The sequence below is a fragment of the Dryobates pubescens genome, chromosome 5 (genome assembly GCF_014839835.1).
Source record: "Dryobates pubescens isolate bDryPub1 chromosome 5, bDryPub1.pri, whole genome shotgun sequence".
NCBI lineage: Eukaryota > Metazoa > Chordata > Aves > Piciformes > Picidae > Dryobates > Dryobates pubescens.
This window is the reverse complement of record NC_071616.1, coordinates 41,856,432-41,877,169: the sequence shown is the minus strand read 5'-3', so window position 1 is coordinate 41,877,169 and position 20,738 is coordinate 41,856,432. Positions and strand designations below refer to the sequence as shown.

Genomic DNA, 20,738 nt, shown 5'->3' with positions numbered 1-20,738 from the left:
AAATCTAAACTCTTCATTATAGAGTTCCTTTCTGTTGTTCTGATAATAACCAAGCTCTGTTCACATTGTCCAAGTTTAAAAAATTCAGGGTGTCACTGTCATGTCTGCATTAATTCAGCACTATTTGCTACAGGTGTGATGCTAAAATAAGTAAACTTTCTTCTTGTACCAGTTTTAACACCTCGGTTTGCTTTAGAAGGCCACATACTGAAGTCTTTATTCCTGTTTGAGCAGGTCGAAATGGAAGTAACTTTTTTTCTACACTAAATCTTGTCTACCAAAGTTTCAATTTAGCCAGCAGTAAGATATCTATCTAGGACACTTCAGCTGGAACACAAAAGCTACTTTCCATGCCCCTAAGGTGTTAACATTATTTTTCACTTTCTCTAGAATGTCTTCACTTTTTGCTGCCTATGATAATGCAAGTGATATACACAGACATTTTTTTTGGTTTGAACTTTCTCCTGTTTCTTACAAGCACTGCCAGTCCTCACTTAGGACAAGAGTCAGGGCTTCAAGAGTCACAAATACTGCAAAAAACGCCTTCCATGAGTGGCTGTAAATTATTGAAGTATTGTTAGGGTTTGCTTAATGTCTTCCTTAATGTTTCTTACCAGTGTGTCCTTGCTCGTATAGTGAACCATCCAACCTTCCTTCATTACTGTGCTACTCCTCCTTTTTGTGTGCTTCACAGATTGTACCACTCTCATTAATGGAATATTGTTGCTGGTTGAAGGGCTTCAAAATAAATCAAGAAAGGCTTTTAGAAAGGAGGTAAGTTTGGACAAATAGAAAAAAAAAATCTTTTAAAACAATCTCTCTCTCTCTACCTATCTGATACCACATTTATATTTAGCATCACTACCAGACCTGGACCGGACACTGCTTTGCTGGTAAATGAGTAGGGCCTCAGCTAGGGTGTGGAAGCCACAGCTCAAGGCTGTGCTATGCATGATTCAGAGCACTACTTGATCTTGACTCTCTCATAATCTAAGTAAACACTGTCCATCAGATTACTGTCCTGTGATCTTTCTTGGGTTTGAACATGCAGTGGAGTGACAATGATTTACAGAGCAGAAAATGTGTCAGCTGCCTAGCTGCACATACCTTCACAGAGCACAGCAGAGAATCTGCTGGAACCACTCAGGGAAAGAGGTTTAAGCTGATATAGTTTATCCTCAAAGACTTAAAGTCTCACTGCCTTGCACTCCAGGGTACACGTACTGAAATTACACCACTTGGCTAACATACAGTATGTTGGGAAGGGTTGGGAACTCGGCAGTATGACTGACAGCACCATCAGATAAAAACTGGACTATCTAGTTGGAGAGGTGTAAGAAGTAACCAAGCCCATCTTCCCACTTTCTTTCCCATTAAGAGGTAAATTCCTAAAGTAGATTCTGCATAATGGAATATGGACTCATAAACTGCTCCAATCCTAAACCTAAATACTTAGTTATCCCAGGCAGAACTTTAAACAGAGATGCTGTGTTGTACATGGAAACAGTACAGAGAGCTGTCCTGCCTGCAGAGCTGTAGGTGCACAACTCCAACAACAACAACAGAAAAATGGGCAGAAACTGCCCAGGAAAACAATAATATCTTAGGTTTCTACAGTTGTGACTGTGGATATCTGCAGATGGCCTTGATTCACTGAAATCAGCCTGATCTAGTGTGGGGTATCCCTGCCCATGGCAGGGGGGTTGGAACTAGATGATCCTTGTGGTCCCTTGCAACCCTGAGTGATACTATGATACTACGAAATGCATACTAGAAATAAGAAATATGTTAAGAATGAGCAGCTTTCAATCAAAATGCAGTGTGCTGTCTTAAAGCTTCATTAAGACTTTTACATAGAGATACCACCTCTTCCTTGCCTAAAATGGATCAAATGAGCTGCCGTTGCTGTTTTTAACCACTTCTGTGTGTACTGACGTGAGGCTTACTTTTTTTATTTGTATTCAGTATACTGTTAAAATAATTCTTGGGTGTGGAGCCTACCCTTAGAAATAACTGTGGGAAGGTATTACATTACAATTAATTACAAATACTACTATTATGCTTGTGGGAAGCAAATACAGAGATGCCCTTTGACTAACTAAAACATGCACCCTGGTTATTAATTTTTTGATTAATTAAAATTGGGTATCTCTATTTCTAAACCCTGCAATGCTGTCCATTTATTACATTCTGAATGTCAAAATCGTATCATGACACTGATTTTGTGCCATAAAGACAGGCTTATGCTCCAGTGACACGAGGTGTCTATTGAGAGTGCCCATGCAGATGAATGTAGCAGCAAGAAAAACAGTTCACTGCTGCAGGAGGTAAAAGTGCATATTGCTGAAATGGATTGCTTTGAAACAGACTCCTGGTAAGCAAAATAAAAGAGGAAACTGCAGGTCAAATCAGGTCCTGGTAAGAAAAATATTCCCTAATTCTTCGAGGTACAGATTCCTTGCATCACAGAAATCACAGCTGAAAGGATCTTAATTCATTTGTAGGTTCCCTGGCAATGAACAATTCCTACTTTTTTCCCTGACTATTTTGTACAGTTCCAGTAAGTGAATAATGTTCTCTTCAGACATTTCTGAGCTAGGTTGCACAACTCAATTCCTATTTTCTTTCTTGATTAGTCATTTCAAACCATAATCCAGTTTGTAACTTGCTTTAAACTACTACTTCAAGTTTGTCAAACTCTCCTTCTTTCTACAGGTATCTGAAAATGCAAACAATTAATCCAGAGCTGATTATATCAGGGCCACTTAGACATTTTTTGTTGTTGTTCTTCATTTAAGTGACCAAGCATTCCATTATTAGTCAGGGAAAAGAATGCTTGGGAAAATAAGTAAGTAAAACTAAAAACTGTATCTTTTTCTCTACTGCTCATGCAGAAATAGTTTCACAACATAATTTTCATAAGAGAACAGACCAGTAACAATTACTCCTGAATCAGATTTTGGTTGCTGCTTCAAGCTGACAAGGATTTTTAAGCTTCTATGAAATTCCTAATGCATATATTCAATGAAGCAATTTAATTGCACTTTCAGAACCATCAAGTATCACTAGCTCTCCATTCTCAATGAGTGAGAATAGTGTCCATGCAGATTCCTCCTTGAGTCCTAGGCATGATACTTCACAGAACACAAAAGAAGAGGGAAGGTGCCCTCGCTCCCCAGCTCACCTGATCATCCTGTTAGACTCATCATGATCCGGATCAGCGTCCTGCATGTCCCCAATGTCACTATGGCATTCTGTCACTGACATCTCAGAATCGTGAGCTATAGATTCTTCCATGTCATCTATAAAACCACTGTTTCTTTCACTGTCATTGTCATCACTCCCTTCTTCCATGACTACATCAGACTCCGCCCCAGGACTAAGAAGATCTGAAATATCATTTTAAAAGTCATTATCTGAAAACAAGCAATACTCCCAGCACAGCATCCTGGCACATAGAGTCACAGTCACAGAATTATCAGGGTTGGAAGGGACCTCAAGGATCACCTAGTTCCAACCCCCTGCCACGGGCAGGGACACCTCACACTACATCGGGTTGCTCAGAGCCACATCCAGCCTGGTCTTAAAAACCTCCAGGGATGGGGCTCTTTAGCTTGGAGGAGACTGAGGGTAGACCTCATTCATGTTTATAAATATGTAAAGGGTGAGTGCCAAGAGGATGGAACCAGGCTCTTCTCGGCAATGCCCAATGACAGGACAAGGGGCAACAGGTGGAAGTAGCACAGGAAGTTCCATGGAAACAGAAGGAAGAATTATTTCACTTTGAGGGTGACAGAACACTGGAACAGGCTACCCAGAGGGGTTGGGGAGTCTCCCTCTCTGGAGATACTCGAGACCTACCTGGGTGAGTTCCAGTGTGACCTGGTATAGGTGACCCTTCTTTGGCAGGGGGGTTGGACTGGATGATCTCTTGAGGTCCCTTCCATCCCCTAACATTCTGTGATCTCAGATAAATAGGATTACTCTAAGACCTACATTAAAAAGACCTATTTTTTTGAAACTCAGTCTGCTGCCATACAGGCTGTGATTTAACATGCTGAAACCATCAGTACTCTTAGGCCGTAAAGACAGCACTCATCTTGCTGGGATGTCTGCAGTGTTTCACGAATTAGAATTAAGGTTAAAATCACATGGAGGACACCAGTTTCTCACTGGGAAACTTTTGCCTAATTGTTTGGAGGAAGATTCTTGACAGTCAATGTAGACTATGCCCCAAAGAAAAAGCATGCTGGAGTGACTGACAGCAAAATGTTTTGAATTGATGGCTTTTCATTCAGATTGGAAGTGCACAGCTGAAAGGTTTGTTTCTATGTACAGTAGTCTTAAAATATTTGGATATAAGTTACTGATGTATGATTAAGAGCCACATTTATAGTTCATCTCCAGCAGAAACAGTCATTCAGTCACATATGACATTTTACAGTGCTAGGCTCTCTCTTTGCTATTCCTACAACAGTTTTTCAATCTCTATTTTTAAAACCCCCACAATCAGTTAAAAATAACCTCCTACATTAAGTATTTAATGTGCTTATTAATGAGACCATACTTAGAATTTTATTGGTTTAGCTCTTCCTTCACTTACTATTTTGAGGGAGATGTATCACAGAGCAGATGGTCAGTGACAGATATTGTATTTTATTCATTAAGTTTGAAAATAATGTGAACCAAATTACTGCAAAACCAGAAATGAGATACCAGGATGAAATTGTCTTTGATAATCCTAAGGACCCTATATCAGTAGTTTATGACACACAAACATTCTATTTTGACACTATCAATACCATTCTATGAATGCTATTTGGTGAGGAACAGTCAAATGCTATAAATTTTAAGATGGAGAGCTTCAAGTTGGAGTAAACTTGGAGTACGTATTCTCACCCCAAATGGCCTAATATAAGCTATCCTCACTCAGCTTTTCCTCTGACAAACCACTGCTTCCAACAGTGTGATATTAACATGTTGGAGGCAAGTCAACAACAGTAGCATCTTGCCTGCAAGGCAAAGGTGAGGAGGAGGTACTGAGGGTATGTTGCAGGGATGCAATACAACTCCATCAGACAGAAAGAGTGAATTTTGTTCATTTAGTCCAGCTCTCCAGAAACAAGGCTTGCCTTCCTGTCTTCTCCTAGAATTCTGTTTTGTACTTCTCTCTCTCCTGCACCCATGCAGGAAAAACAATTACCATTTATAAGCAGATTTATTTACTCTCTCTGTCTGAAAATCTCAGGGAAATGCTACACAGTTCTCAACAGAATTAATATTAATATATAATGGTGTATTAATATATAATGCTGTATGTTCAGTTCTTGGATGTGAAAATCAAACTGTGAACTACGATAAGCAATTTTTATGTACAGTCCTGAAAAAACAGTTGTGTTATGGAATGGTTAATAATGGACTCACAGGATGGCTTAGGTTGGAAAGAACCTTAGAGATCATCTACTCCAACCTCCCCACCATCGGCAGGGACACCTCTCAACTAGACTTGGCTACTGAAGGCCTCATCCAACCTGGCCTTGAACACTCCCAAGTAAGAGGCATCCACAATCTCCCTGGGTAGCCTATTCCAGAGTCTCACCACCCTTGTACTGAAGAAATTCTTCCTAAGATCCACTCTAAACCTACTCTCTCTCATCCTAAAACCATTGCCCCTTGTCCTATTGCTAGACACCCTTATGCAAACTCCCCCTCCAGTCTTCCTGTAGGATCCCTTCCTGTATTGGAAGGCAGCTATCAAGTCACCCTGGAGTCTTCTCTAGGCTGAACAACCTCAGCTCCCTCAGCCCATCCTCACAGCAGAGGTGTTGCAGCCCTTGGATCATCTTTGTGGCCCTCCTCTGGACTCGCTCCAGCAGCTCTGTGTCCTTATGATGGGGATGCAAGAACTGGACACAGTATTCGAAGTGGGGTCTCAGTGTAAAGATTAAAAATAAATAAGCTACCAGTGACTTGAAGGGGTGTCATGATGACATACATCAGACAAGACATGCAGTAGGAGTGGAACATCAACCTTCCAGAAAATCATTTATCACATTTCAAGTTGGACGCTGAGTATTTTTGCCTAGGCTAATTGCCATTAAACACAACGAATTTGTTGTGACACAGTCACGCTACTATGAGAAATACAATGAAAAATATTTGTCAGCCTTCCTCATGTTGGAAATTCTTGATTCTCCAATAAATTAGATCACCAATTTGATGTTTGGAAAAGGATGCCTATACTTTATTAACCTGAGAAGCAGTTTAGGCTGACAACTTAATGTGGTAAATACGCATCAGAAACTGCACACTTCACCACACTTCTCATTCCCTTATCACATAGAGAAGTGACATTTTCAAGGCAATCAACAACTCATCTACAACCACTCTTTTTTCCTCCAGTACCGTCTGTCAAGCCTCCCCATACATTCCTGCACTTGACACAAAATCAACAGCACGCATATGAAAAAACCAACAGATATCCAAGCTTTTATTTCTGGCATTGGATATGGTTAGTTTTAAACCTACAGTAAGCAGGAATCTTTTCCTGGAGGGCCTTCTCAGTTTTTCCAGGTATACTTTTCCTTCTCAGGAAGATCATCCTAAAACAAACACTATCTTTCTCCCCGCCCCCCTTACACTGAATCTCTCAGTGCCAACTATATGGAATACACATGCACTGGTGTATGAGCCACTCATAGGGTTCCTCCCTCCCACACTTCAACATACAACAGAAATATTGCAGAGGAAAGACCCCTCCCAAGCAAAGGAAAAACATGGCTTTGTGCATGGCTGAGTTTTGCACTTCTCTTGCATTTAACTGTTGGTTTAAACAGTGCCAGAATAACTGTTAAGGCAACTTACCCCCATTAATGGCAACTTCTCCCAGGCAGTTATTTGGTACTTTTGGAGCACAGCGTTTGTGGCAGTTGAACCTACAGTCTGGGAAGAAGAAAAGGGAAAAAAAAAGGCATAGAGTAAAATTACTTCTTTTCTGAGGGACAATTATACTTCTTCCTGCTATCCAGCCTATAAATGTCAAACCCTACCCCACTTACACAGAGTTTACATGTCAGGGCGCATTCCTTAGTTGGGCCTCATGCCACCTGCCAGTGGAAGGGACAAGATAAAAATGCTGGAAGAGGAAAGCAAAGCACTACTGAGGCACTAGCTGCAGCTGAAGTGTGTGCTCACCTCTTCTAGGGAAGCAAGCAAAAGACCTGAGCACTTGCCTGGAAAACCAGAGCTGCTTTTTCCAGTGAAAGAAGCAGATCAGGTTACAGTGTATACACTACAGCTGAAATGCCTGACAAAGAGAATGCTGAAGACTGAAAACTGAAACAGCAGAAACACAGCCAACAATTTTAAGTGAGAAAATATTTGTTCTTTGCATTGCTGAGCAACTTCTTGAGAACTTCAATACCTTCCTTATTTTCCAGCTATTTTTATTTCACTCTGCCTATACTTTTCTCATATGTGTAAGCAGCACTTCATTAGATGTCATTTTAACTGTTTTCTTTTGGCTTATGAACACATTTGGCTTAAACTAAGAGTTATAACTTAGTAACACACCTGGAAAATCAAAGAGTTAGGAAGGAATAAATACAATAAAGATGTCTGTGTCCTTGTAATTAGTTAACTGGTGTGGTGGGTTGAAATTTCCCCCCCCCCCCCCCCATTAACTTTTTAAAGGCATAACCTAAAACTACCACAACTGGGTGAGGCTCAGAAGTACCAAACTGTAGCTAAATATTTAAAAAATAGCCAAAACAAGTTAATAATTGCTTCAACACTGGGATTCCATATGAACTGAAAGAGGTGATGCCTTCATAGAGATTTTGCTTTACTGAAATCACTTCAGCAGCACATCCCAAGTTAAATGAATACAACTTTGAGTTTTTGCAAGGTTGATAGTTCAAAGAAGCAAGACAAAGTATCCTGATTAATTGTATGATCATTATGATGTGCTTTAATGGGAGGAAAGTGATTTCAAGGATCTGTTAGGCAATGTTATCTAACAACACAGCATGGACAACACTTTGTATTTATGGACACTCAAGCTGGCAAAAGTGAGCCAGTAATCTAGGCTCCAGTCCAAGAGGCTTGATTCACTTTGGCACCGGCTAAGGTACAACACCATGGGAGTTGAAAGCACATTAGTCAATTGAAAAAATGTTTAACATTCTCATATAAGCTCATCATATTTTATTTCCATCACAACTTCCCCATAGCTCTGAATTGCTGGGACTCAGGAACATGCTTCAACTCAAACTGCAACATGAAGGGGACCTACAGGAAGGCTGGAGAAGGACTATTTAGAAGGGCTTCTAGTGATAGGTTGAGGGGCAATGGTTTTAAACTGGAACAGAGTAGGTTTAGGTTGAACTAGTAGAGGAAGTTCTGTACAATGAGTGTAGTGAAACACTGGAACAAGTTGCTCAGGGATGTGGTTGAGGCCCTGCCCTAGAAGACATTCAGGATCAGTCCTGATGCGGCACTGGGCAGCCTGATGTAGTTGGGAGGTGTCTCTCCTCACTGCAGGGGGGCTGGACAAGATGACCTTTGAGGGTCCCTTCCAATGTGATGCAGTCTGTGAACTTGTGAATCTAAGACTGTAGACTGAAAACAATGAAGATAAGAACATAGCCCTCTGTGTGAACTATTCTGCCTGTGAGCACAGGCTCACCCAGTGCCAAACTCAAGACGGTTTGCACCTCAATGAAAAAGATACAAGCTACTGCAGGTACATCACAGGGGAAGAATGAACAGCCATACAGCCAGCTCCTGCAGAACAACTCTTACTGTAATTTTGCTTCCACCTTAATCCAATGCATTGGTACATGTGCCCAGACCTGAACAGTGTGGTGAAGAAATCATTAAAAGGGTTACAGAGTAACTACTCCAATGCTAATTTGCTAATTTTATTATGCTTAGCTTTTATGTTCCTAAAGGGCATTTACTTACCTTTGCACTGCAAACCCTGTCTAAAAAGCCCTTTGAGAAGCTTCTTACAGTACTGGCAAACTGTTGGCCGTGTGTAAGAGTGGATGACAAAAGTGTGAGGCACTTTAACCTTGGATAATAAGATTTTGTCTAGCTGGATCGGTCGTCCAATGTAGGACTGTGAATTTGATCTCTTCTCTCGCCCAGTGAAGGATTCCGAAGATGTCTTTTGCTGTGAAATAAACACATAAAAAGAACATTTCACATGACCATGGTTTATTCATTTTTAAGAGTGCCATATGCATACTCACCTCAAGAACAGTAAGTCATGAAAAAGTAATGTGCTTTTACAAATTAATAGAACGTGCAACATAATCCTCCTCAGACTGCTTCGGAAAAACTGGGTGGGTATCAAACAATATCTTTGCCAACACTACTGACATACATTTCACACTGAGGATGAAATGAGGTTTCATATTAAAAATAAATAAAAATAAATTTAAAAAAAAAAAATCAAAATGAAAATATTCACTGAAGATTCCCCAGAAAAGCATTTTCTGCTCTGATCAAAACACAAACCATTTGTACCTTTCCTTTTCTGTTTTGCATCAAGAGTAACTTCCAAGGACTGTGTATTTTTTTTTGCATAAGCATTAAGAAAATCATTACCTTAATCTAAAAGTGCATGCAGGTTTTGATAGCAAACAGATTTAGTAATTTCCTTTCCCTTTATTTGCAACTTTTACAGTCACTAACCTTACCACATTTAGATAATGCACAACAGATTAAATAGGTATTTAAATGAGCATATATATATGTGTGTGTGTGCATCTATATATCTATGTGTGTGTGTGTATATATATGAAATGAGGCACACAGACTAAGCTATGGAATGCAAAGAATCCCTGAAAGAAACAAGCTACCTTATTTTCTCTACTAAATTCGTTTAGATGTAATTATGGTAATTACCCCAGGAAGCAACTGACTCAGGAAACTAACTTCTCCTAAGAATTGCCCTTGAGAAACAGCCAAACTACACTCACAGTTAACATGGAAAGGAGGAAAAAAAAATTGGCAAGAAGCAGCTTGATCACTTAAAACTCAGCATCTTCTTGCCATCATCTGCAAATAATCTAAGGCTAGAAAATGAATAATTCCCAATGAGCCTGAACTGTTCAAAAAGTTGTAGTAGCTGCAGCTTCAGACTGGCTTTCCTCAAAACAACAGTTTTCCTTCAAACTAATAATGTTACAGGAAATTCTTTGTCTGAGAAGGGTGATTATTTAGAAATACATTTCTGTATGCTTCTGTCTGAGAATCCTGCAAGAAAGAGGTATTTGAAAGTCATTCTGATAGCAGAAGAACCTAAAGGAGATTCAGGCTTTGCCTTCATCGTGACCTTAATATTCAAACTGCTGCTTCTATTTCTGTTAAAAGTAATAAACTGAGAATGCATAGCAAGCTCAGTAACAAATGAACCCAATTTCACCACCTGCACCTCAAAATGAAGTAGGCCTGAATATTTTCTTTGCAGGAAATCTGTCTCAGCTTTTTGTGTTTACACAAGAGGTTTTTCAGATATTCCTTGCCATTCGCAAGCACTGGGCTGCTACACAACTCTTCATTTACAGCGTCTTCAGGTGAAGTAAGAAGTAAAGCTAAGTTTCACCTTCTCCCATACTAGAAAAGATCAGCAGTCATGGTTCTGGTCTCTCTTCTGCATGCTCAGACTGGACTTGCATTCCTTCCCTCTTCCAGCTGGAGGCAATGTAGGACTCTGCACTGCTCAGAGGCAGCAAGGGAAAGGAAGCTGGTGACAGGTAATTCATAGGAGCAGCAGTCAGAGCATCACTCAACAAACCTCTGATGTCTGCTTAGGATTATCTCCTCTCTTGTCAATGACAAGCTTCTCAGTATCTTCCAAAATGCACCAATAGCCCTCAGCTTCAACTTCTACCACTCCCAGCATCAGACACATGCCACTATTTAAAGCCCCTGAAGGAAAAGATAATCAGGAACTACACCATTTCTTCTACAAAAGTAACACACTCTTCCACAAAGCACCTTCTTCTTTGGCCACTGTGCCTAGAGAAATTAGTTTTTCCCAGTTGTCAGCCAGGCTACTGACTCAGCAAATCTGGAAACTGCCCAGGAAACAATTATTTAACTGGATTACACCATGGAAACTAACAGCCTGCATGGCTCCAAACACTAAACAGTCCCTTAGAACAAGCATCTCAGCAAGGTAATCTGTATTTTAACAGCTCAGAATATGACTTTCCAAGTGACAACAAACAGAAAAAAACATGTGCACATATTTAACTATATGGATGTCCAACCAAGCCACACTTGTCACATCCATAGAGTTCAGTTCAGTTATCCTTTAAACCATGAGAATATGTCATAGAATCCATGTTTGCTCACTCTTGTGTTTTGCTAGCAGATGCATTGCCCCTCATAGAATACATAGAATACATAGAATACATAGAATAAACCAGGTTGGAAGAGACCTTCAAGATCATCGCGTCCAACCCATCAACCAATCCAACTCCGCCCAAGCAGCTAACCCACGGCACCAAGCACCCCGTCAAGTCTTCTCCTAAAAACCTCCAGCGATGGCGACTCCACCACCTCCCCAGGCAGCCCATTCCAATGTGCAATCACTCTTTCTGTATAGAACTTTTTTCTAACATCCAGCCTGAATCTCCCCTGGCGCAGCCTGAGACTGTGTCCTCTTGTTCTGGTACTGCTTGCCTGGGAGAAGAGACCAACATCCGTCTGTCTACAACCTCCCTTCAGGTAGTTGTAGAGAGTAATAAGGTCACCCCTGAGTCTCCTCTTCTCCAGGCTAAGCAACCCCAGCTCCCTCAGCCTCTCCTCGTAGGGCTTATGTTCCAAACCCCTCACCAACTTTGTTGCTCTTCTCTGGACTCGTTCCAGCAAGTCAACATCCTTCCTAAACTGAGGGGCCCAGAACTGGACACAGTACTCGAGGTGCGGCCTAACCAGTGCAGTGTACAGGGGCAGAATGACCTCCCTGCTCCTGCTGGCCACACTGTTCCTGATGCAGGCCAGGATGCCATTGGCCCTCTTAGCTGCCTGGGCACACTGCAGGCTCATGTTCAGTCTACCGTCGACCAGCACCCCCAGGTCCCTCTCAGCCTGACTGCTCTCCAGCCACTCTGACCCCAGCCTGTAGCTCTGCATGGGGTTGCTGTGGCCAATGTGCAGAACCCGGCACTTGGATGTATTAAATCTCATGCCGTTGGACTCTGCCCATCTGCCCAGCCTGTCGAGGTCCCTCTGCAGAGCCTCTCTACCCTCCAGCAGATCAACTCCTGCCCCCAGCTTGGTGTCATCAGCAAATTTACTGATGATGGACTCGATGCCCTCGTCCAGATCATCAATAAAGATGTTAAAGAGCAAGGGGCCCAGTACTGATCCCTGGGGCACACCACTGGTGACTGGCTGCCAGCTGGATGTGGCACCATTCACTACCACTCTCTGGGCTCGGCCCTCCAGCCAGTCCTCTTTGTTCAATTACTTCCAACTTTTGGAATATAGTGAAGCTACTCATGGTTTATTTATAGCTTTGTTAAAAGCTATTCAAGGATGCAACAATTTGTCTACACTAGCAAGAAGCAGAAAGTCATTGTACAGAACCCTGTCACTGCAGGAAGGAGACAGTGCTCTGTAATACTGTTACCCCAAAGGTACCTCACACATCAGTAGAACTCTCCTGTCAATTTTTACCTTGTCCATATCCATTGCAAAACACAGTAAAGAAATGGAAATAAATACTGATTTCCTGTCAATGGATACAGCTGTTCTTACTTCAGTGAGCTTGACTGTCTTCTAGCACCAGATATATTTGTCTCAGGCACAGAAATCAAAGAAACTTTAGGAACTAAAAGGACTGATGGGAAGCAAGAAGGCTGTCTGCCTGGATGCAGAGTTGGCCTCTTGGGAACAAAGGCAAGGATCATTCCTGCAACCCAGCTGCACAGGCTAACCTAAAACATAAACCAGACTGCTGTCTGCCTGACTTCTTTTAAAAGGTTTCAAGAGTCCCACTAAAAGAAAGTCCCAGGGATTCTGACAAAACTGTGCTGAAGAGCTTCATGTTCAAGGAGACAGAATAAAAATACTTACATTTTGACATTTGATCATTTTACTTTAAATGATGCTTGCAGAAACATTTAAGTTGGTAACCTTCACTCAGAAGAGAACATATTACACATCCTATTCTTTTCTGTTAATCTGCCTTAGCAGGGGGGTTGGACTAGATCCCCAGAGGTCTCTTCCAACCTCTGTCACTGTGTTTCTGTGTAAAAGGCTGAGAGACCTGGGGCTGTTTAACCTGGAGAATAGAAGATTGAGAGGGGATCTTATCAATGCTTACCAATATTTAAAGGGAGAGTATCAAGAGGATGGTGCCAGTGTCTTCTCAGTGTCACCCAGTAACAGAACAAGGGGCAACAGGTACAAACTAGCACACAGGATGTTCCATCTAAACAAAAGGAATTATTTTATTTCTTTTGGGAGTGACTGGAACAGGCTGCCCAGACAGGTTGTAGAGTCTCCTTCTCTGGATGTGTTCCTGTGCAATGTGCTCTAGGCAAACCTGTTTTAGCAGGCAGGGTTGAACTAGATGATCCTCAGTGATTCCTTCCAACCCAACCAGAAACAACAAAGGTACTCCTATAATTTTGGAATGCTTGCCTTAACAAAAGAAACTATTATGAGCTTGTGGCAGCTTTAGGGTTTCTTTTGATCCTCAACCCACCACAGAGCTACTTTCTATAAATTACTTGGACAACTGAGTAATGTGTTTTAAAAAAACAAACAGTGCTAACTGTCCACATGAAGCTTCACTTTCAGTGCTGAAGCATACTTGTTGAAACATGTGTTTCCTTCCTACACTGAAGGCAGAGGATAAAAGCCTTAATATGTTCATATACAATTTCTTCACAGGAAGCTACTGTCAAATGAGGTGCTAGATATCTCTGTAACCACAGGAACTACTATATTTTTAATGCAATGCAAATGTTGACTTACTTCTACAAATTAAACTATGTGGCTGCAATTATGTGAATTCAAAGAAACAAATCTTCAGTTAAATACACTGAAATACCACACTTAGACTGCAATCAACTGTGTTGTCTTTCGAGGCTTCTCACACTCTTCTCTTTAAGTCAAGTGCATGATTTAATCTTACAAGCACCATAGTTAGACAGCTATGGTCTGAAAAACACTTCAGTGTCACATGTGTAAACACATCAAAGAAATGACTTCAGCACAAGCTGTTAATATTAAGCTATCTACAGATGTAAATTATTATGTAGCCTGTTCCACTACTCAGACATCAATACCAGCAGACAGTGGCTTGAATGCTCCGTCTGTAACCTGCCTTATTTTGCAAAGTAATAAGAGAAGATTACTGGGTTTCAGCAGCCATTGTGTGACTTCTCAAGAGTCAAGGATTTCCCAAAACAAAAGCCCTTTGTTGACAATGATTTGCTAGTGCCAGTAGGCATAGTAGAACTTATACAGCACAAAGATTTTTTGCTGCATCTTACAGACACGAGTTCCTTCAAAAATATTAGGTTTGGCTTGATCTTCTGCTTTGTGCTTCATCATTTTAATAATTTAAAGTAATAATTCTTTTTCACATAAGTCTCTTGCATTACTAGAATACCCACATCGTAAGCCAAACGCAGCAGCTCAGTTCTGCTTTCCACAGAAAACTAGCAAGAAAAAACAAAAGGCACATACCATGGTACAAAGATGTCATAGACAAGTTATAACTCAAGATAAACCCCTTCAGGGAATCTTTGCATGCATGAATATTGCCTTTGTTGTTTTTTCCCTACCAAATGCCTGTATAAATGCATTGCTTTTGACACTGACTCCAAACCATCCTTACTGAATCGGAGATAACCTGTAGGTCTTTGGTCTTAAGCACAGCCACTGGTTTAGAAAAGGTTTTGGCACTGGGCAGAGAAGGTCTAGACAAACCAGCCTGGAGAGGTTTTTCTAAAGAGAGGAAGTCTAGGGGCAGTAGGATATTACCAACACAGAAAAACAAACTTGTATATGAGAAGGGAAGGCATCAGTGAGTGTGTTTAGGACAGGTAAGTGTTGATAAAAGGATGTGCTGCAAATCACACTTTGGGATCTTGTACCAATTCACAGGCCCCAGGGCTAACATGAACAACGTTTCAGAGATGCTATGGTAAAGTGCATGCTGCAGTGTTTGCCAATCTTTTGTATTTTCAATCTGTGCAAACCCTTGTGCTAGTACTTAGGAACAAGAACTTAGCTGAACTTAGCTCTGAGTATACATTTGCTTAGATGTACCATACACTCCTACGGAATTCCTACTGTTCAGTCACAGAGCATCTAACAAGCCTTCAGTTTCAGCCATGGTGACTTACATGAAGGATTACAAGCTGACAACTCTATTGTATGTCTTTCCTGAAAACAAAATAGAGGATTTAAGAGTAGGTGGCAATTACCTAAGCACAACAACAACCTGAATCTCTCTCCTCTTCCAAACTGAAGAATCAAATATCCATAAAACCTCTCTAAGGGATCACAAACAAGTTGTATTCAAAAACATCAGTAGACATGGCACATGAGATTTCAGAACAGGTACATCTTAATCTGTTTACCATTTTATCTTGTACTTATCTTCCTAGATATTTGGAAAATACTGAACTTAATGCTTTCCTAAATATACATCTTTTAACTTGATCATCTTTTAGAGCTCATCTAGCTGTAATGAACTCCTGAAATAATCATATTGGGGCAAATTAGGTCAGAAATGTTCTAATGTAGTTTGAATTAGTCACAAGAAATTCATCCCTACAGTATTTAGTGCATGGCAGCTAGTACAGGGTCTATTATTATTTTATGACAGCACAGTGTGTAAGGTAAGCCAAATTACTCCAACTTTACTTCCTGTACCCTACAATGCTGTAATTCAGGGTTCAGTTAGACTTTGAATATCACAGAATCTTAGAATGGCTTGTGTTGGAAAGGGCCTTGAAAGATCATCTACTCCAACATCCCAGCCATGGGCAGGGACACCTCTCAGCTAGACTTGGCTGCTCAAGGCCTCATGCAACCTTGCTTTAAACATACCCAAGGAGGAGGAGTCATCCACAACCTTCCTGGGGCAACCTGTTCCAGTCTCACCACCCTCACATTGAAGAACTTCTTCCTAAGATCCAGTCTAAATCTACTCTCCCTTAGTTTCAAACCATTCCCCCTTGTTCTATTGCTAGACACCCTTATGAAAAGTGATCCCTTTCTCTAAGATCCCTTCAGGTACTGGAAGGCAACTGTAAAGTCCCCGAGTGTCTTCTCTAGGCTGAACATCCCCAGCTCCCACAGTCTATCTTCACAGCAGAGGTGTTTCAGCCCTTTTAGAACAAGGGGAACAGCATTTTAAATATTTTTTCTGAGCTGGTTTTCACTCTTAATATGTTATAGTATTTTAAATAATTGTACAAAAGCATGAAAACTAAAATAATAAATAAATAATGTACATATATACACACCTAAGAGGTAGTGGGATTAACTTAAATTCCTCTTTAAATAATTAACTCTCAGTGGCAGATTCACGGAGTACTTGATTCTCATTTCTATGCAGTGCATGACCCTAGATTCACCTGGTGGATCTGGCTCTAAGTCAATGTAAACATTACTTGGGATTGGTTTAGTCCACTGCCTGTATTTCACACTTTCATTATTTTTAAATAACATCTAGTGTTGGAACCTCCAAACATACCAGAACAGCATAGGGGTGTTTATTAAACAGATGAACACACTGAAAATAAGTTCCCATTGGACAGAGAGGAACGCGCAGCATACGCCACTGGGGCATGGAAGGGTAACTTGGGAGTGACAGAGTAGAACACAGCTGTCTGTGGTATTAATTCATTGCTAACTTGAGTGTCTTTCTTCAAGAGGAAGTACTCTTTTTGCCTCTGAGGCTGTTCAGCCTAAGGACCTCTAGCCATTAGAAAAGGGTTCCTACTAATTGCAACTGGCTTAAGGCAGGAAGATGCTCTCAGCTGCAATACCCTAGCTCTTCTTTAACCCTTCCCTCAAGGGCTCCATTTTTCCAATTCAGTGAGCTGGGGAGGCACCTGGGAAAACGAGATGCATCTTCTGTCTGAGTGTGGAAAAGGAAGGCTTCATCCAGAGGAAATACTTGAGTCACTGGAAACAAGGATTCCTTATTTCAGTATAGTAAGAGAAACAAGCAGCTGTATTAAGAGGTGAACACCAAGGGGAGAAAGAGAAAATGGCCACCTACACCTCAACATGATTCCCTCCCAGAGATGCTATTGACCTAGTTTTGCAAAATCACTTTTCTATATATAGCTGAAAAGCCTCAAGCCAGCTCTGCTTATAACAATTCTACAGAGCCAGGCAACACCTGGTGCTTTGTATTCAGCCAGGGATACACAAATGGTCTTTTTAACTAAAATCACTTACATTTCAAACGATTTAGTAAAAAAAAACAATTCCCACATCTTCATCAAAAAGCAAAGATAATAAATATGTAAGTAACTCTGGACTATTCCACTTACCTGTGCCCTGTGAGACACAGAGGTCTTATTTTAAATGCAAAGCTCAGCTAGACTTTTTCTGAAAAACCACATGCAGTGTGTCCATAAAATGACTTTAACATATCAGCGTTCACTGCTTGTAGGAGAAGGACCCAAACTTACCAAAATAATGCAAACTTATATACAATAAAAAGAAATAAAATTCTATTGTGTCATACAAATGTATTTTGAAGTAAAAACATAGATGGTTAGCATATTTTCTTGTTACTGAAGAAACATGATTTTGTTTTTCCTCCATTGTTACTACTTTTAATTGCTGTTCATTTAGTGTAATCCATCGCTATCCACTAATCATACATCCAGAAAATAAAAATATCTTAGATATTACAAACCTCTTGTTCTATATATGCTGATTTGTATTCTTTTACAGGTGTTCTGTGAAGCTGAAATTCTGGGGCACATCAAAATAAGAACCTATGTGCCCTGGGAAGAAATAAAGTTATTTCCTACAAAGAGATCAATGTTTGGCTATGATAACCTGCATTTCACCATAACAAAATATCCCTCAGATTAACTGTGTATTATTTCTTCAAAGAAAAACATTTGCCAAGCCTACTCTTAGAATCATAGAATTACAGAATCATAGAATGGTTTGGGTTGGAAGGGACCTCCAAAGGTCATCTAGTCCAACCCCCTCTGCAGGGGGGCATCCTCAACTAGATCAGGTTGCCCAGAGTTCCATCGAGCCTCACCTTGAACATCGCCAGGGATGGGGCCTCAACTACCTCCCTGGGCAACCTGTTCCAGTGTTCTGCTACCTCCATGGTAAAGAACTTGTTCCCAACATCTAATCTAAATGTACTCTTCTCTACATCTCAAATACATGCTTCCAGGCAAAGATGCCAATATTTCAGAGTTTCAAAAACTTTCAAAACTTCAACCAAGCTTGGAAAATCCCTACTGCAAGCGGAAGAGGACAACCTTTGTCAAGAAGAATGTATTAAAAAAATATTGTTTTCTTGTTTAGGCTTGATACTTTTAAAGATACTTCTTCCAGATTAGATGTCAGAAAGAAGTTCTTCACCATGAGGGTGGTGAGACACTAGAACAGTTTGCCCAGGAAAGTGGCAGAAGCCTCATCCCTGGATGTTTTTAAGGCCAGGCTGGATAGGGCTCTGGGCAACCTGATCTAGTGGAAAGTGTCCCTGCCCATGGCAGGAGGGTTGGCAGGGACCACAAGGATCTGTCTAGTTCTGACAGTTCTGTGATATGGCTGTAAGTTAGCTGTAGATTCTTCATGTTTACCTCCACAGAAATGGAACCATATTCTGAAACAAAGCTACTATGTTGTGCTATGATACTAGGTATTCATGGCTGGTGAGAAGTTAAAGATCAGGCTTGTTCAGCTTAAAAGAGAATGTTTATCTTCTACATTACTCCAGCAAACTGCCAATGTTCCAAAAGTGAAGTTAAAATGTGTTACTACTAGTAGAAAAAGCCTTCAGTCCAACCCATGAACTGAATCATGTCTAGGAAATGAAAAGGCCACTTTTGTATCAAAATATTTTAATGTTAACTAAGTTTACTGTTCAGCGTAAGAATGATGTATGACCTTCACTTTGGAACCTGGACTCGGGAGTTTCACACGGGGTATACTCTTTCAAAAAGATAAACAAATGTTCCTGAGTTCTGAAGATTCTAATATCCTAATAATATACTAATAATTATAATAATTATAATCTGATTAAATTCCTGAATGTCTTCACACTGACACTGACAACCATAGAAGATGATGCTCCTGACAGTGTGGTAGGGAGTAGAGTAAATCCAGTACATACCTCATAGCCAGGGCTGACAGGAGACTGAGAGAGTAAAGTTGGAAAGAAGAAAAAAACAGAACAAAGAAATATGGGGGAGAAAAAGACAGAAAATAATGTTACTTTAGAAGCAAGCATGACTGTGAGATTATTTCATACCTTCATTCTATATTATAGAACAGAATGCACAAGAATTGCATTTGAGCTATCATAGGCAAAAATGTGAGTTCCACAGCATCCGGTATTGGTCAGATTTCATTCTTTGAAAGCAGAGTTTTTAAAGATCTACTCAGATATAGTCCCCAGTCCATTTTCAGCTCAAATGAAATGCTTTATTGGCTAATGAAAACATTGATAGCCAAACTGACACTGTGTCTCCGTGTGGAAGTTCTTTAAGAAAGGATAATTAAGATATCTTTTGCAGGATTCTACATTATCCTGTCTCAAAGACTTTTCAAATGCCACAATTCCATCAGTTATGGCATAACTTCTTGAATTCATCAGTGGCATTTTTTCAGAAGCCTGACTTAGAAGTTAAATTTAGCATTGTCAGTTAAAGTTGGCTTCTTTCTGGTTCAAGAGTCTGAAATGACAACAGTTAATAATTTTCATTTATGAAAGATCTCCAGAAACTCCTTTCTCTCTCATGTGCTCTGACTCTACAGAAAATAGGGGTAAACCCAACATTTTAGTCCTACTTGAAGAACTGAATTCAGTGGTCCCAAACAGAGGTTATGTTTTGTTACCAGTGATTCAAGTGCCACGTCAATACCAATAATAAATGACACGATTTTGTGAGCAGGGATGATGCTTCCGAGTATAATCACACTGACTGCAGAAAAATTAAATGCATTCCAAAGTGCATGCTCTGATTGGTACCACAGTATAAAGTGCCATAAAACTTATCTCACAAATAATGCAGAAGAATGGAGTCCAAAGGACAGAGCTGATACAGGAGAACTGACAGCTTATGCACACTTAAAAAAAAAATAAAGAGAGTAAAAGTGAAACACATTCAACGCTAAAAACCCGAAGCCAAACAAAAGCCATTGAAGCCATAGGTGACAGCACTTCTGAAAATGTGGTACATGATACCCCAACTTCCTGGAATAAAGGTGAAATTGAAAAGCTATTTATGTTCTGTGGGCTAATGCCCATCCCTGTATCTACTGTAAACACATGTCTTTGTGCATGTACGTGTGTGTGTGTCCGCATTCGTGATGTCCTGAATCGTCACATGGGAATACTGATGACCAAAAGTACTTAGAAAAGTATAGCCTGCAGTATATATAAAAGCTTCCTTCATTAGCAATTGTAATGTTTTCAGTAATTAAAAAATATGTAGCTTTGCAAAAGAGGTATTTCATATAAGAATGTATAAGCAACCAGAGCCATA

General features: G+C 40.4%; 1 protein-coding gene across 2 annotated transcripts in view; it reads right to left on the bottom strand.

Annotated features, from left to right (window-relative positions):
- Positions 1 to 20,738, bottom strand: part of PRKD1 (protein kinase D1) — a 146,173-nt gene that overhangs the window by 25,081 nt on the left and 100,354 nt on the right. Inside the window, exons 5-9 of one of the 2 annotated variants that reach the window (XM_054162103.1) lie at positions 19,364 to 19,387; positions 8,965 to 9,175; positions 6,865 to 6,942; positions 3,185 to 3,389; positions 615 to 738 (exon numbers count right to left, since the gene is read on the bottom strand). In XM_054162103.1, the coding sequence (XP_054018078.1) occupies positions 615 to 738; positions 3,185 to 3,389; positions 6,865 to 6,942; positions 8,965 to 9,175; positions 19,364 to 19,387 (642 nt within the window). The remainder of the gene's footprint in view (positions 1 to 614; positions 739 to 3,184; positions 3,390 to 6,864; positions 6,943 to 8,964; positions 9,176 to 19,363; positions 19,388 to 20,738) is intronic. The other variant, XM_054162104.1, reaches the window with a different exon arrangement.